The following is a 17,343-nucleotide window of genomic DNA, read 5'->3' as shown; positions in this document are numbered from 1 at the left end:
ATATTTAAAAAATATATAGGAGGAGGTTCTGTCTGTATGATCAATGACCATTTCAACCACTGTCAGTCAAAGAAAATCAGTTAAAACTGTTGTGAATACAGACACAGCTTGAGCCAATCAGAATAAAAGTAAGTCAGCAAGAAACCAATAGGAATTAGGCATGGAAATAGCTTTTGGTGTGATTTCAGTTGGCAGTACTGTCTCTGGCAAACAGATGCCCAGCTGAGCACTGTTTGTGATTTTCGAGTAATTTCACCTTGATTTCAACTCTAAACCAGCTTAGTTTTGGCAGAAGGTATTGCTGGTGTTGGTGGTTGGGAGAACTTGATTTGAGAGTGATGCTGTCCTGACAAGAGGGGATAATAGGCTCTGAAAGTGCCGAGGAACTGAAGAGCTGCTTGAGGGAGAGGTAAGGCAATTTGAAGATAAAACATTTTGAATCTCCTTTCTGGCCCACCATCTACTTCACAGCAGAATCATTGTGGCTTGTAGATAAAACAAGTACAGAACAAAGATGCAAAGATGAGCTCCAAATATTATTAAGGATACTTTAGGAACCTCTAGGAATTTTAGGTTAAAGCTAGCTGCAAGGAAAAGTGAAAGAGGTGTTCCTGCTGTGGCTCAGAGTGTTAAGAATCCAACATAGTCTCCATGAGGATATGGATTCGATCCGAGGCCTTGCTCAGTAGTTAAGGATCTGGAGTTGCCGCAGGCTGCAGTGTAGTTCACCGATGTGGTTCGGATCCGTTGTTGCTTTGGCTGTGGTGTAGGCCAGCACTTACATCTCTGATTCAACACCTAGCCTGGGAACTTCCATATGCTGCAGGTAAGACTGTAAAAAAAAAAGAGAGTGAGTACATCTCAGGACCCTCACCTATATTTGTGCAGTGTATGTCCCACAGAGGAGCAGCAGCCGAGGGGTGGGATGGGTATTTGGGCTGAAATCTAGCCTGTTATTTACATGCCAAGCCATGTGCTGTGTTGTGAGGAAGGGGGACTTTTTCTAATTCACTCAAATGTACCATATGATCAAACCTCAGCTTAAGACTTTTCCTTTGTTTTTTGGTTATTTACATCCTCCCCATTCCTAACCTTTAAGTGATGTGACTTAACTTTGACCTTGTTTCCACATCTGCCATTTTGGATTTGAAGGGGCCTGAGGGTGGAAAAAGGGGACAAGGGATTGCAACAGTATGAGAAAATTCTAGAAGTTCAGTTCATCAAATATTTATGGAGAGCCTATTATGTGCTATATATTGTGTGCACAGCCTTAAGGGAAATTAGTAGTCAGTCTTGGTCCTTGAGAAACTCACTGTCCAATAGGGAAGGCAACCATTACCATGTTGTACAATAAATAGTAAATGGAAAAATCGGCACAATCGTTCCCCATACACATGTAGCAGCATGAGGAAGAAGCGCTGTCACTGCTACTAGTGTTCCTAAAAAATGTTCTTAGAGCAAAAGTGTATCAGGAGATATTGATGTGTACTTGTGGCAAGAAGAAACGTGCTCAGATCTGAGAGTAGTGTAATCTAGGGTAGGAAGAATGCGGATGGCTTAGGTCTTAGCAAGTCTTATTTTCTTCCTTTCTGTGTATCATAACAGGTGAGTCTGTACTAGTCAAAGTGTCAACAGTAACTCATCCAGGTTCATCAATTGAGACTGAAAAAACAATGCAAAACCCAAACCTGTCCTTCTGGGCACAAGAAGAAGGTAACAGACCTGATTTACTCTGTGGAAGGTCAGCTGACTATACTATCGAAAAGGTGTATTTCCCAGTTCTTGTATGTTCTACTATTGTTTTGGGAGGTAGGTGGTTTTTTTTAAATTTTTTTGTTTTTTGTTTTTGTTTTTAAATCTCCTCACAAGTGCAACAAAAGTAGGGGACCAATGAGATTATAAGATGTGAGTGAATGCTATCTGTCTTGTTTCATTTAATTATAAGTATGATCTACACTACTTGCCTTCATTCAGTGACTTCATTTTCTGGGTACAACAGGGTGGAGAATAACACAGTCCTTCACTGCAAGGAGTCTTCTCACAGGGGAGACAGGCAAACAAATAATTACAATGGAATATCAGTAGTGTAACTATAAAAGATTTGGTCTAGAATCTCTGGTAACAAGGGAGAGGGAGCGCCTTGCACTGCCTGGCTTACACTGTCTGGTCTGCCAGTCTTAACCTGATCAAAGTATCTGAGGTGAGGGCAAGGTAGATGGGGCAAATAGAATCCAGATATATTGTTCACAATTTTCTTAGTTGATGTCATTAATTTTGTCCATTCTAGTATAGCTTTTGAAGTGCTTCTTTAGAGAAGGTGTACCACCCACCCCACCCCCTAGTAGGGAATTAGGAAAACTTCACTTGCAAGTGTCTCTTAAAAAATTTAAGAATTTAATAGGTTAATAGGAGTGCTGAGTGATACTCATGTAGGTAACATATTAAAAAACACAGACCTTTATTCCACATTTCAATGCTAGTGATTAGAGAAAATTTTCTAGTTCCCTTAAAATTGTTTTTATTTGGGGAAAAATGTCAGGTGCTTGGAAATCCTTTCCAGAACTAGGCAGATTATAAAGAAGCAATGATGCAAACACATGTAAAGAACTTCTTCAATTTTACTCGTGTCAGGAGATGAAATTGCTTTCTCTGGGGTCTTTAAGATACTCATTAATGAGCTTGGTCCCTTTAGGTACTATAGATGCTGTTGACCATGCATTTCACTAGCTTTGGATCCTTTTTGATTACATAGAGACAAGTTCTCCAGCAGTAAATGGATTGTAGAAATAATAAGAGAAACATTTCTTTATCTAGCCTTATGCATAACAAGTATACAGAAAATATTTACTGATTTACTGATTTGTCATGACCTATAGCTGGAAGGCAGGAAATGCAGAATTTGAGATGCCAGTGGGTCTTGTCTGAGGCATAAACTAATTGCATTATAGTCTATATATTGCCTTTGGAGGGAATGAGCTGAATAGAGTAGGGAGTTTTAAAGTAAGAAAATGTTATTCTTTGTCTTTCTTTATGGCCTTCGTTTTAAAGTCTATTTTGTCTAATATGTGACAGAATAACTAGTGTCTTTTGACACTTGGCAGGTGAAAATTTTTCGCTAGGATTAGATAGTTAAAAGTATATTTGGCTTTTAGGAAAACTATAGAATAATGTTGCTGTAGCTTAGAGAACTTCAACAGTTTCCACATTGACCTATGAGTGATGCCTCATTATGTGTCTTGTACTTGAGACAGCATTTGTAACAGATGTCAGTTTTTATTCATAATAATAGGACACTCAGAGGAAGTTTAAAATTAAATACATAGAGAGATGGAATATTGTTTTCAATTTTTATTTTTTAAATTTTTTAGTCAGCTTTTAATTTTCTTATTTTTTATTACTCAATGAATTTATTACATTTATAGTTGTATAATGATCATCACAATCCAGTTTTAAGGTATTTCCATCCCATACCCCCAGCGCATTCCCCCCACCCCCCAACCTGTCTCCTTTGGAAACCGTAAGTTTTTCAAAGTCTGTGAGTATCTATTCTGCAAAGAAGTTCATTGTGTCCTTTTTTCAGATTCCACATGTCAGTGAAAGCATTTGATGTTGGTGCCTCATTGTCTGACTGACTTCACTTAGCATGATAGTTTCTAGGTCCATCCATGTTGCTAAAAATGCTGGTATTTCGTTCCTTTTAATGGCTGAGTAATAGTCCACTGTGTATATGTACCGCATCTTCTTGATCCACTCCTCTGTCGATGGACATTTAGGTTGTTTCCATCTCTTAGCTATTGCAAATAGTGCTGCAATGAATATTGGAGTACATGTGTCTTTTCGATGCCGAGGAGTGGGATTGCTAGATCTGTATACTTTATGTCTAAATAACCCATGTATGTATTATTTTTTAGGACTTCTGAGAGCATTTTTAAAGAATTCTGAAGTCATTGTCTTGATGATTCTTTCTCTATTTGGATTTTTGGTAGGACAACTGGCCTACAGTTCAATTCAGGTAATGTCTCTAGGATACATTAGAGAATAAAAAACAAAGACCAAAACAAGATCAACTCCCATCCTATCCCTGAATGAGTGGAATTTTTTTTTAATGTGAATAGCTACTGAGAAAAACTCATCTGGTGTTAAACATTTTGAAAATGGAAAACCATCCAAGAAAAGAGACATAAGTTAGGCTTAAAATAAAGCAATAATTTGGAAGTAAAATGTGACTGCATTCTTGGGTTCTTCACCATCTGCCTGCAGTCTTTGCTGTTTCCTTCCCCTGTACACATACTGGATTCTTCTGTGCTGTTGTCTTCAACACTCGTGGAGACTCTAGTGACAGAAGGCAGCAGTCACAGTCAGGATGAATGGTTGCTCTTGTCTAACTGCCAGATTGAATGCAAAACTGGCATCATATAAAACATAATGTAGATCCAAGAAAATTTTCATTAGTTTCTTAAAACTTGATTTCAAATACATAGTGGTGTAATCAACAACCATTTCTTCACTCATTCTATTATTTAAAAAAAAAACCTGGAGACAGAGCTTGTACCTTTCTAAAATTGTAAACGCCTCTTGTTACTCTTCTGAAACACCACCACCACTACCAGCTAACATCTCTTGAGTGTTTACTATGTGCCAGGCTCACTTTTTAGTGCTTTGTTTCATTTAAATTAATTTAACTTATTAACTCTTGAGTTAATTCATTCATCCTTACATCAATGTAAGTAGGTACTCTATTCCCTTTTTACTGATAAGGAAACTGAGGCACAGAGATGTTAAATAAGGAATCTTAAGCTTTTAATTGGGCAAGAGACTTTAGGAGGGAATATTTACAGCACTTCAGTCATTATTGCTGTGTTTTCCATTCATTTGTGTAGAACTTCATGATTTATGTCCTACATATACAATATACAATACAATCTGTATTATTGTCTATGTATTATTTTTCTATATTTGACCCATTGAAAGATTTTAAAATCCTAAGCTGACCGTGAAGTCACCAGTATCCATGTGAAGTTCTTTTTTCCTTCTTATGCAAAGTAGAGTAAATATCTTAGAGTCAAATAAAAAATAATTATCTGTGAACCACTCAGAATGATCTCAGGGGTCACTGATTACTTGCCACAAACTATGTTCTTGTAGCCTGAACTCATCCAATTTTCCAGTGAGTGGAGGACTATGGATTTAACTCATCTGGACAGTTAGGTCAAGAAATCTACCATAAGACCCCCAGGACTGGCCTTGCAGATAATCTCTCATTAGTTACAAATTGGAATGTTGTACAAATTGTATTGATTGGCAGAGCATCAACCTAATTTCTAATACTTCAAAATGTCAGCAAACTAATTTCTTGCTTGCCTTTGTTAGTTTAGGTGCACCGAATCATCTACCCTCTTCTAAGAACACCAAGTTTTTCACTCTATTGTTATTTTTCACCTTTAATTATATTTATGGCTGCATTGGATGTGGATTTTTATATACTCAAGAATGTGTTTTGGCAGGTAAGAACACATCTTAACACTAATTATGGTCCATTCTTGCTTATTCATGTTGATGAGAATCTGTCTAATAATAATTCACAAATCACACTTTCAGTTGCTTTATCCTCCTCATTCTGCAGAACCACTACTTAAAGAGAGTTGAGGGGAGGGAGAAGGAATGAATATTTGCTGAGTGACCACTGTGACGAGGCACTGAGTTAATGTCATCTCCCTTTCACACATAAGCAGGGTGTAGTTCAAAGGTCACAGGACTGAAAAATGGCAGAACCCAGATCCTGTCAACTGTCTCTAGATTTGTCTACTTTCACTGCTTTGGTTGTTTTCTTTATGTCTTCTCTCTTTCTCTTAATCATGCTTGCCAGACTATTTTATTTTTCTTTTAAAAATGTTTTATTTTCTTTGATTTTGTTCTGTACTTTTTCTGACATCTTGAGTTAAATATTAGCTAATTGACTTTTAGCTTTTTCATTTTTTGTATTTTGTGCATTTAAGGTTTTAAATTTTCCTGTAACTACTTTTCAGCTTCATCCCACATGTTTAGATTTTTAGTGCTTTCATTATCATACTTCCTATTTAAATTTTATTATAACCTTTTCTTTGACCCATTAATTACCTAGAAGTTGTTTTTAAATATCCAAATATGGCTATTTTTTTTTTTTTTTTTTTTTGGACCTCTCCTCTGGCATGCAGGGGCCAGAGTCAGGGACCAGGGATTGAACCTACACTATAGCTGTAGCCAGAGTCACAGCAGTGACGAGGTCAGATTCTTAACCCATTGAGCCACGAGGGAACTGCCCAAATATGGCTTTTTAATGATCAGTTCTCATATCACATTGTGATCAGAGAATATGCTTTGTATATCAACTCTTTGATTTGTGTAGGAGTTTATTATTTTGCTAATTAATTTTTTCCCTCATTATTTAGCTACCCTTTGTCCCAAGTAAGGCTTTTATTTTTAAGTTAATTTGTGATGGTAGTATCAGAAAACTGTTGGGCAATGGAATAATACAAAAATTTGCTGAGAATGGCTTCTTCTAGAAAACTTTTAGGAAGGTGCCAAATTAACTGGCGTGTGCTTTTTTGCCCATTGTTTTACCTCTCTTTCTGCCTGAAGCCTTGCAGATCATCACTGAGGAAACCAGGAAATGTTTTACACAGAAGCAAGAGAAATTTGCATTTTATTTTAGAACATTTTGATGTCAAGAACTGTTAAGCTGGAAAAACAGGAAAGATTGGTTTACTGGTCTTTTCACAATAAGGTAGAATCTCATTTGCTTGGAAGAGATGGTTTCTTTGAGGCAGGTAAACTCAAATACCTTTTAATATCGTCCAGGGTAATTGCTTAAAATATATAACCAGGGTCTGCTTTTTTTTTTTTTTTTTTTTTTTTTCTGGCTTTTTGCCATTTCTTGGGCCACTCTCTCGGCATATGGAGGTTCCCAGGCTAGGGGTCGAATCAGAGCTGTAGCCGTTGGCCTACACCAGAGCCATAGCAGTGTGGGATCTGAGCTGCATCTGCAACCTACACCACAGCTCACCGAAACGCCGGATCCCCCACCCACTGAGCAAGGCCAGGGATCGAACCTGCAACCTCATGGTTCCTAGTTGGATTTGTTAACCACTGAGCCACGAGATGGGAACTCCAGGGTCTGCTTCTTACATAAGTAAACGCAGTCGTGACTTGTTAGCTGTTAAGTCTAATTCTGTGTTATGAATTGGTTTCACAGGTCTTGTTAACTGGATTAATTAGCTTTTCTACAGCATTCATCATAATTGGATATGTGGTTCTGAAATTCAACAAAGATTCCTGGGATTTGCAGTCTTGCCTACTCTTTAGCATGACTCTTGGCATTACAGATCCTGTTCATTCTGTGAATTCACTGAAAACTATTGGTATGTCAGATTCGTTTCCCTTATTTTGAAGATAAGAAGATATATTATTTTATTTTGATAATATTTTTCTTGGACAAGTTGTTCATCCACCCGAGTAGATATTTGTGCTGTTTTTTTTTTTTTTTTTTTTTTCTTGGAGATGGAGCATTGACTGACTTGAGGTATGCAAAGTCAATAAGACAGTCTGGGATCTGGGATAAATAACAAAAATTATAATCTCAAATAATATTTTCAAGAAGAAAATGTGATCTTTCTCCAAAGTGATAAAAATTACCATTCTATTCCATCCCATTGAATTCTAAGCCAAAAGAGAGGCTCTACCCACCCCTAATGGAACTTTTTCAAGGCCTCCATACCTCTTGTTAGAACTGCCTTTATTTTGGAGCAGTTAAATTGGGCAGAGGGTAGGGGAAATTGTAGTTTATATGAAAGAAATAGGGCGAAATTATAGTCTGGTAAATAGGTTATCCAATAAAAGCGTATTCTTAAGAGGGTTAGATGTTCTGTACTACTATCCATCTTATTTGGTAAAAGGTAATTTCACTCTGAACCATCCCCCTGTTGTCATGTTTTTTTAACACAGCGGTGAAAACTAAAATGGTTAGATGCTATGAGTTCAGTTTTTGACTCAGAAATATTTAATCAGTTTTAAGGTGTCAGTTATATTTAGTGGAAATACATTGCCTTATGATTGGAGTGGGACACCTCCAACCTTTCTGGCAGGTGAAACTCCCATTTTTACTTACAGTTGAGAAAACATAGTAGGTTTTAAAATGCTTTTAGTGGTGATATTGTAAATTTTCACCAGATATTTCTCTAAGAGTTTGATCCTCTTCTCTTTTTTCCCCCTTTTTCCTCTAAATGTAATTTTTTCTGTTTTTCTTTCACCTGTTTTTCTCTTTTAGGCATTTGTGTTGCCACTTGTTTTATTCACTGAATTCTTTTTTCTGCTCCCTTTTCTGCAATCTCTGACTGTAAGAGGGTCTAACTATAAACTTTAAATATTTATTGCAGTTTCCATATTCAAAATTTTTTTCAAAAAAGGGAATGGAGTAGAAAGGCTTCTATTTCTTTAAAATAAAACTAGTAAAATTATCTCCCTCTTAGTTGATATTTTCTTTACGTCAGTAATACTCAGGGGGTACATGGTTCTGGATTCAGTGGCATTTTTACCTAATAGGACAAATGTGTCTTGTTTTTATGGGGAAAAAAATCACTCTCACTTATTTATGCTATTGACAGAGCCACCACATGTGTCCTTTTTGTGACTGATATAAATGATCCTTTCTATCTAATTGTCAAAAACATTGCTTTTTAAAGGAAAAATATTTTTCCATATGCCTAAAATTATCATAATACACAGAACTGCAATTCCTACAGTGTAAATGGTGCTTTGTTTCATGTAGCGCCCTTGCACTACCTAAGTCTGAGGTGGACTAACGCACTGAAAAAAGATGTTCACATGCAAGTTAAAAGGGACTTGTCTATTCATTACCTGTTTAAAGAGAGTGCACAGGACTTGAGCAGTTTTTCACTTGAAAACAGATCTGGAATGGGAGCTTGTAAAAGATAAAATACGAAGTCTTAGTAAAAATAATAACTTGAGGCTTTGAGTTCATGGAGCTGTGGGCCAGTCTCAAGTAAAATTAATTATATGCTTAGGAAAAGTCTTCAACATTCCAATGATTCTATCTAGGTCATGGAATTAGAGATGATTTATGCTTTATTCTTTCCTTTTCCAGATTTTGCAGTGTTAAGTAAGTTCACAGTAATTTTTTTTTTTTTTTTGTCTTTTGTCTTTTGTCTTTTTAGGGCCGCCCCCGTGGCATATAAAGGTTCCCAGGCTAGGGGTTGAATTGGAGCTACAGCTGCTGACCTACACCACAGCCATAGCAATGTGGGATCCAAGCCACATCTGTGACCTACACCACAGGTCATAGAAACGCCAGATCCCCAAGCCACTGAGGCCAGGGATTGAACCCATGTCCTGTGGAAATTAGTCGGATTTGTTTCTGTGGCGCCGCAATGGGAACTCCATATACTTCTTTCTATATCAATCTGTAGTTATACTAGGTTGCATAACGTACCATAGCATGTGATTTTTTTTTTTTTTGCTTTTTAGGGCCACACCCATGGCATGTGGAAGTTCTCAGGCTAAGGGTCAAATCAGAACTACAGCAATGCAGGATCTAAGCTGTGTCTGTGACCTACACCACAGCTCGGGGCAACCCCAGTTCCTTGACCCACTGAGTGAGCCAAGGGATCAAACCCTCATCCTTATGGATACTAGTCAGATTCATTTCTGCTGCACCACAGTGGGAATTCCTGTATGTGATATGTTCTTAATTTGGGGTTTATGCTCTTAAGTAAAAGAAGTTCAGGCTGGCCTGCATCTCTATGAACTCCTCAGGGACACTGGGTCCCTCTATACACGCCTATGGTTAAGATGGAATGACAGGGACTAGATTTACCTTTTTGCCTGAAATGACTAAATAGATAAGATTTATGAAAATAAGAAAACAGTTCTTAGATAGTGGACATCAGGTTGTGCAGGACAATCAATGATCCCAATAAAGGCAAAAAAAAAAATGTGTTCTTTTTTTTTTTTTTTTTGTCTTTTTGCCTTTTTAGGGCCACACCCATGGCATATGGAGGTTCCCAGGCTAGGGTCCAATCAGAGCTACAGCTGCCGGCCTAGGTTACAGCCACAGCCACACCAGATCCGAGCCGAGTCTGTGACCTACACCACAGCTCACGGCAACGCCGGATCCTTAACCCACTGAGCGAGGCCAGGGATCGAACCTGCAACCTCATGGTTCCCAGTCGGATTTGTTTCAAGATCAGCAGATAGTCTGGATGGGCAGTTACCAATCACTATCCCCCTACTTATAAGTTGTATAACACTAGGCAATTGACTTGATATATTTTCCATTAAACTAAACTGTTAATGAATGTTAAGTGCCAATAAGATTTTGTACTTATTTTTTATTTTTGGGACGTTTTTAGGGCTGCACCTATGGTATATGGAAGTTCCCAGGCTAGGGGTACAGTCAGAACTGTAGCCACTGACCTATGCCACAGCCACAGCAACACTGGATCCGAGATGTGTCTGTGACCTACACCACAGCTCATGGTAAAGCCGGATCTTTAACCCACTGATCGAGGCCAGGAATCAAACCTGCGTCCTCATGGATCCTAATCATGTTCACTAACCACTGAGCCACGATGGGAACTCCAGTACTTAATTTTTAAACACCAGCTTTATTGAGATATAATCCACATATCATAAAATTCACCCTTTTAAAGTGTACAATTCAGTGGTCTTTCATATATTTACAGAGTTATGCAGCCATCATCACTATCTAATTTTAGAACTTTTAAATCAACCTCTAAAGAAATCTCATACCTATTAGCAGTTGCTCATCCTTATTCCCTCATCCCCAAGTTCCTGGCAACCAGTAATCTATTTTCATTTTATGGATTTGCCTATTCTGGACATTTCATATAAAACAAACTGTACACTCTGATTTTTGTGTCTGGCTTCTTTCACTTTGTATAATGTTTTCAAGGTTCATCCTTATGTCATTCAGTACTTCATTCCTTTTTTGTGGCTAATATTCTATTGTAGGGATAGACCACATATGTTTATCTTTTCTTTCTTTCTTTTTCTTTTTTGTCTTTTTGCCTTTTGTAGGGCCGCTCCCGCTGCAGATAGAGGTTCACAGGCTAAGGGTCCAATCGGAGCTGTAGCTGCCAGCCTACATCAGAGCCACAGCAACGTGGGATCCGAGCCACGTCTGCGATCCACACCACAGCTCATGGCAACACTGGATTCCCAACCCACTGAGCAAGGCCAGGGATCGAACCCGCAATCTCATGGTTCCTAGTTGGATTCACCACTGAGCCACGATGGGAACTCCTGTTTATCTTTTCATCAGCTGATGGACTATGGATTGTTTCTACTTTTTCACTGTTATGAAAATGCTATGAACATTCACGTATAAATTTTTATGTAGACAAATGTTTTCAATTCTCTTGGGTATATGTCTAGGAGTAGAATTGTTAGGTCGTATTTTGTACGTATTTCTAAATGCAATTCTTTTGGAGTCTGACAGTTCATATTTATTCGAGCTAAATGTAGTGGCCTAAGAATCTCATTGTGAAGCTCTAGCATGGTTTGAGGCAGTGGACACTTCAAAGAGTGCTACTGCCTTGTTCCTTTGGCATTGTAGTTAAAGAAGTCACAATGGAGAAAGTTAAAAGCAGTGATTTTAGACCCATCCCAGTTACGGCTGCCTTCTTGCCTTTTTTTTTTTTTTCCTATCATATTCCTTCTATTTTTGTGTTTCTTGAGAAAGAGCATCATCTTCATGTACTATATTAAATTGTATTTTATATTTCCTTTTACAGGCATTTCTAAAATGTATACTGATATCATTAGAGGAGAATCAATGATTATCTGTGGCTTCACATCCATTTTTTTTGGAATTTTACGGAGCAAGTTACTTAGCATTTCCAGTTTTAAGGGTAAAGGCTTTTTTTTGTCTATGTATTTTCTGAAATCATTCTTATATGGTACATATCAATTCATACTGAAAATATATTCAAGATATCTTTACTACTTTCCCTATACTTTACTCATGGACCAATTTAAATAGTGTATCAGGTAATGAGAAAATAATTATCACCTATGTATTAACTTGGAGCTAAAGGGGAAAAGAATGTTAAGGAAATTATTTCATCTCCCTTAATGTGCATGTGCACATGTGTGTGTGTGCGTGTGTGTGTGTGTGTGTGTGTGTGTGTGTGTGTGTGTACACACCACACAATCGTGTCTTCTAGCCCAGATGTGCTTCTTTCCTGGATCAGTCTGGATTTCATTGAGTGAATGTTAAGAATTGGCTTGGTCCTGGATTTGAGTCTGAGGGTGAAAGCAGAACAGTTCAAGCAGTACTGAAAAGTCAGGAGCTGGAAGTGATCTAGTGAACAGTTCAAGCAGTACTGAAAAGTCAGGAGCTGGAAGTGATCTAGTGAGGCTCATGTGCACTGGGATATGGAGCATGCTGACGTGCTAGGTTTTTAGATGTGCTGCTAGGAAGGAAGACAGGGTGGGGAGGAACCTCAGCATGAAGAGGGAAAAGGTACCCTCCTAGTATGTTTATGACATAGTTGTAGGAAGAAAGAGGTGCTAAAAGGAGAAAGAAATTTTTGTGACAGATTTGCAGTGCTTCTCAGTAGGGGAGCTGATGGCATTTGGGCTGGAACAATCTTTGTTATTTAGGACTATACTTAGTGTTGTCTTATATCTGCTCACTAATTGCTACTATTGCTCCTCAGATATTGTGACTAAGGAAACTCTTTCTTTTTCATTTCCCAAATGTCCCCTGGGATGGGGGCAGGGGTCACAAAGAGACTACAGGTTGGTGGGTATCCTGGACATGGTGTTCTTGGCCCTGACATCGTTTGCAAAAATATTTGTACTTGAATGTCTTTTGGTTGATCATCCACTTTCCAGTTTGTTATAGATTTTTCACATTTATGCTCCTTGTCTGTGTCCTGAGGGCATTTGAATCTGCTGTCTCCAGATAAGCAAACCCAAGCCACAGACTCTGAGGGAAATATATCCCCCGAAAGCCTCTTTTGCCAGGCTTTCATGGGAAACTTCCATTTGCTGAAGAACAAGGTCCCCCCTCAAAATCTCAGAGCACACCAAAGTGCAGAGACCCAAATGCCATCAATGAAAGAAACAAAAGTTAACGCTTTAACTTTCTTTTTTCTTATTTTCCTTTCTAGAGTTACATATAATCATATGCCTCTGCTTGGACATTTTTGGAAGCACAGTATGTGGATATTGGTGTGCAAGGATCATTCAGTTTATATTGACTGACCTTTTTAGCAATACGCTGACCAATATCGTTCTTTGTATTTCAATGGTGTACATGACTTTCTACATTGGTAAGGCAGAAACAGATACTCAAAGTGCTGTCCTTAAGTGAACTACATGCATTTTAATTTTCCCTTGTTCTTGAATCCAGTTGTTTCTTCTGAGTTGCTTCCCCTTAATGTGTCTCCTCTGTATGTCTTGTCATATTATCTTTCTGCCACCTCTAGCTCTTTCCTGGTCTCTCTCTCTCTCTTTTTTTTAATGGCTCTACCCATGCCATATGGAAATTCCTGGGCCAGGGATTGAATCCGAGCCATAGCTGTTACCCAAGCCCCAGCCGTGGCAATGCCAGATCATTTAACCCACTGCTCCAGGCCAGGGATTGAACCCTCACCACCATAGAGACAATGCTGGATCCTTAACCCACTGCACTACAGAATGACCTTCTCCTGGTCTCTCTTAATATGCCCTTAATTTTAATTCCTTTGCATTCCTCTTCCGTATGGTTTTTTTCTTACTCTTTTTTAACTCCACCCTTTCACCTTACATTTAGTCACTGGCAGTCTCCTGGAAGGGGAATCGGAACTGAGCTAATTTCTGCCATGACCCTTAGCAAGCTGTCTCCAAAATGAGAAAGTTGGGAGAGATGCTCCTGAGATATTTTCTGGCTCAGCAGTACCCATTCAGTGGGTACCAACCCGAGGGGAGAAAATGGTGTAGAAAACGGTGGCCCTTACCTGAGGCAAAGAGGCAGGAAAGGAGAGGGAGAACTTAGGTATGTCCATATCTGGAAGAGAAGCAGGTGAGTGGAATAATCGCAGGAGTCAGTGCCTGGCACTGGTAGACCTTCAGCAATCATTTGCTAGTTTAGTCCAGTGAGATTGGGGATTAAATTTTTTACTCCCTTGACTGAGGGAACCAGTTCCCCAAAGGCATGGCAAAAACATGGCCAAATTCTATTTCTGCTCTTACCATGCACAGTAGAACAACTTTCGTCCATGAAAGATATCAGTTATCAAGAGGTTAATTACTCCTTTTTTCACCTCCAGTTACCAAACAGCTCTGCTTCCACTGTAGATAAATTGCCACCTGATGTTGCGCATTACCCCAAATCAGTAAAATTATAAAAAACATTCACTGTAGGGTCATTTCTTTCAACTTCCTTCATTTTTTACCTCCCTTGTATACCTATTATGAATGCCTTAGATGTCTGAAGAAAAAAGTTTAATGTTTCTTTTTGTTCTCATTAAACCATGAGGTGGAGGTGGAGGTTGTCTCAAATTCATCTTTTTATTTATTCTGTTTTCTGTTCCCCCAGGCAAGCCCAGCGCTTGCCATGTGCCCAATAGTAATTTAACACATGGTAGTTAAATAAATTACTAGTGCTTAAAGATCTTTGGTATTAGGAAGACTTGAATTCAAATCCCATGTTCACAATTTACTAGCTTGGTGACATTGAAATATTACCTAAACTCTCTAAGCTTTAGTTAGTTTCCTGACCTATAAAAGTGATACAATCTAACCTAATTTAGAGGGGCGTTGCTGGCATTAATGAAACAGTATATTGTGTGACTCACTAGTGTCTCTTACCAGCTTGCAAGAGCTGATTTTGCACTTCTCTTCCCAAGGCTGTATATGAGTGACATGATGTTGGTAGCTTGAAATTGGCCATAGTGGCACTATGGAAATTGTCAGGCACTACCAATTTTTTTTTTTTTTTTTTTTTTTTGTCTTTTTAGGGCCACACCCGTAGCATATGGAGTTTCCCAGGCTAGGAGTCAAATCGGAGCTGTAACAGCCGGTCTACACCACAGCAACGCAGGATCTGAGCCGCGTCTATGACCTACACCATGGATCCTTAACCCACTGAGTGAGGCCAGAGATTAAACCTGAATCCTCATGAATCTAGTCAGATTCATTTCTGCTGATCCACTACAGGACCCCCCGCCCCGTAATTTTTTTTTTTAAACCCAGTTTGCTGGTTTTAAACACATCAGTCCAGTACATCAGTGGACTCAATGTAGGGCAGCCAATAAAAGTTGGTTCCCTTTCCTTCTAACTCATGGAGGTGTTTCCAGTCAGTGCTTGAGAGGCCAGGAATAGATTCACCCTCTCAGCTTTCAGAAGAAAACACTGCTGCAAAGCCTTGATCTTGGACCTCTAGCCTCCAGACTATGAGACAATAAATTCCTGTTAAGACACTTAGTCTGTGGTACTCTGTTACAGCAGTCCCAGGTAGCCAGTAATCCTCCTTCTTCCTTTACAATTTCCTCTGCTTTAGGAATTAAAAACAATTTTGGGGAGTTTTTTACTCTTATACTTAATCAGATCCTGACAGCAAAAGTCAGTGACAGATAGTTATAAGAGGTTTGATTTCCAGAAAGCTAAACACAGGTAAAATTTTTGTTTACATATTCTCTAGTGTTACATTTCTGTCCTGTTATCTAATTTTATTTTTTCCCGTCACCAATGAATACAGTGTTAACGGGCTTACATCCAGGAAGTGTCTGATTGGGGTTAGAGAGTCACCTCTTTGAGCACAGGCAGCGATCTCCATTTTTGTCTCTGTCGGGTGAAATTCACAACACCTGAACTTTTAGAAATCACTTGTTTCCAGACAATCATTCATAGTCAAAAAATTGTGCAGACATTGCCACACAGACCAAAGACATATTGGAACATTCTCCGCTGACAGATAGTGTAGTTAGAAATACTGCTATATCAGCCCATGGAGGAAAATTTGCCTTTAGTATATAAAAGTCACTCTAAGAGAGTCAATGTATAATTCATGAAAGATGGTGGGTTATATCAAAGTCTAGGCCGGAGATACAGCAACAGAGGTGGTGTGAGGGATTTGTCCTGGCAGAAGGAATATTTTATCAAGTGACATTGGTCAGAATTTCTGGGGAATGGAGATAATAAAAAGCAGATGGGCTTTAGTCATTTTATTGCCTTAAAATACTCTACAGACAGTGCATTCCCTTCTTGCCTAGGCCCAGGCTGACTTTTCCTGCTGTCTCTTTTTTGTTGTATCATTGGTCCAGGTTATCAATGTCAAAGGACTTCAATCATCATCCTAATATTTTTCTAGTTAGGAAAGATCCATTCCTGAATCCTGCTACTTTTAGGGAACAAATCCCTTTGGTTCTCCCATTAGGAGGACCTTCACTTTTCCTGAACCAGGGAGAGAGAGTGGGATTGAGAGAACCACTTTCCTGTGGCATCAGTTTTCTGTGATGATTTCTTTCCATTGAATCAGAAAAATTTTCCAACTCTGTTTTTGAATACTTGGGTTTATGCTGATGAAAATTACTTCTTTTATTGCATGTTCCATGAGTTTCCCCCCCTTCTTGAACATATATTAAATGCCATTAAATAGCATTTGTAATTTTTTTTTTATTTTCCCACTGTACAGCAAGGAGGTCAGGTTATCCTTACATGTATACATTACAATTATATTTTTCCCCCACCCTTTCTTCTGTTGCAACATGAGTATCTAGACAAAGTTCTCAATGCTATTCAGCAGGATCTCCTTGTAAATCTATTCTAAGTTGTGTCTGATAAGCCCAAGCTCCCGATCCCTCCCACTCCCTCCCCCTCCCATCAGGCAGCCACAAGTCTCTTCTCCAAGTCCATGATTTAAAAGATTTTGTTTTTCTAATTATAAAAGTAATACATATTCATTGTAGAATTTTGGAAAATTTCTGAAAAGTCAAAAAAGAAATCAGGAGTTCCCATGATGGCGCAGCGGAAACGAATCCAACTAGGAGCCATGAGGTTGTGGGTTCCATCCCTGGCCTTGATCAGTGGGTTAAGGATCCGGTGTTGCTTGTGAGCTGTGGTGTAGGTCATAGATGCGGTTCAGATCTGACGCTGCTGTGGCTGTGGTGTAGGCCAGTGGCTACAAGCTCCAATTAGACCCCTGGCCTGGAAACCTCCATACGCCCACGGGTGCGGCCCTAAAAAAAAAAAGACAAGAAAAAAAAAAAAGAAATCACCTACAAATCCATGTCATAAGTTTAGTGACTGATGCATTTTGGTATATATACTCAAACTTTAAAA

At 38.7% G+C, this 17,343-nt stretch overlaps 1 protein-coding gene across 16 annotated transcripts in view; it reads left to right on the top strand.

Moving 5' to 3' along the window:
• Positions 1–146: 146 nt before the first annotated feature.
• SLC9C2 (solute carrier family 9 member C2 (putative)) overlaps positions 147–17,343 on the top strand; it is a 74,598-nt gene continuing 57,401 nt past the window's right edge. For 2 of the 16 annotated variants that reach the window (XM_084977629.1, XM_084977628.1), the window contains exons 1-7: positions 163–409; positions 1,606–1,809; positions 3,912–4,012; positions 5,376–5,504; positions 7,232–7,397; positions 11,808–11,924; positions 13,191–13,352. In XM_084977629.1, the coding sequence (XP_084833755.1) occupies positions 1,674–1,809; positions 3,912–4,012; positions 5,376–5,504; positions 7,232–7,397; positions 11,808–11,924; positions 13,191–13,352 (811 nt within the window). In that variant the 5' untranslated portion in view covers positions 163–409; positions 1,606–1,673. Of the gene's footprint in view, positions 410–1,605; positions 1,810–3,911; positions 4,013–5,370; positions 5,505–7,231; positions 7,398–11,807; positions 11,925–13,190; positions 13,353–17,343 lie in introns of those variants that run through there. The other 14 variants (XR_014816248.1, XM_084977631.1, XM_084977638.1 and 11 more) reach the window with 11 other exon arrangements.

This window comes from Sus scrofa, chromosome 9 (genome assembly GCF_054392235.1).
Source record: "Sus scrofa isolate SSC_HxYL_T2T_F1_AM1 chromosome 9, Sscrofa_HxYL_maternal_Yorkshire_Landrace_v2.0, whole genome shotgun sequence".
NCBI classification, from domain to species: Eukaryota; Metazoa; Chordata; class Mammalia; order Artiodactyla; family Suidae; genus Sus; species Sus scrofa.
Note: the sequence above shows the minus strand (reverse complement) of the source record. Positions and strands in the feature narration are given on the sequence as shown.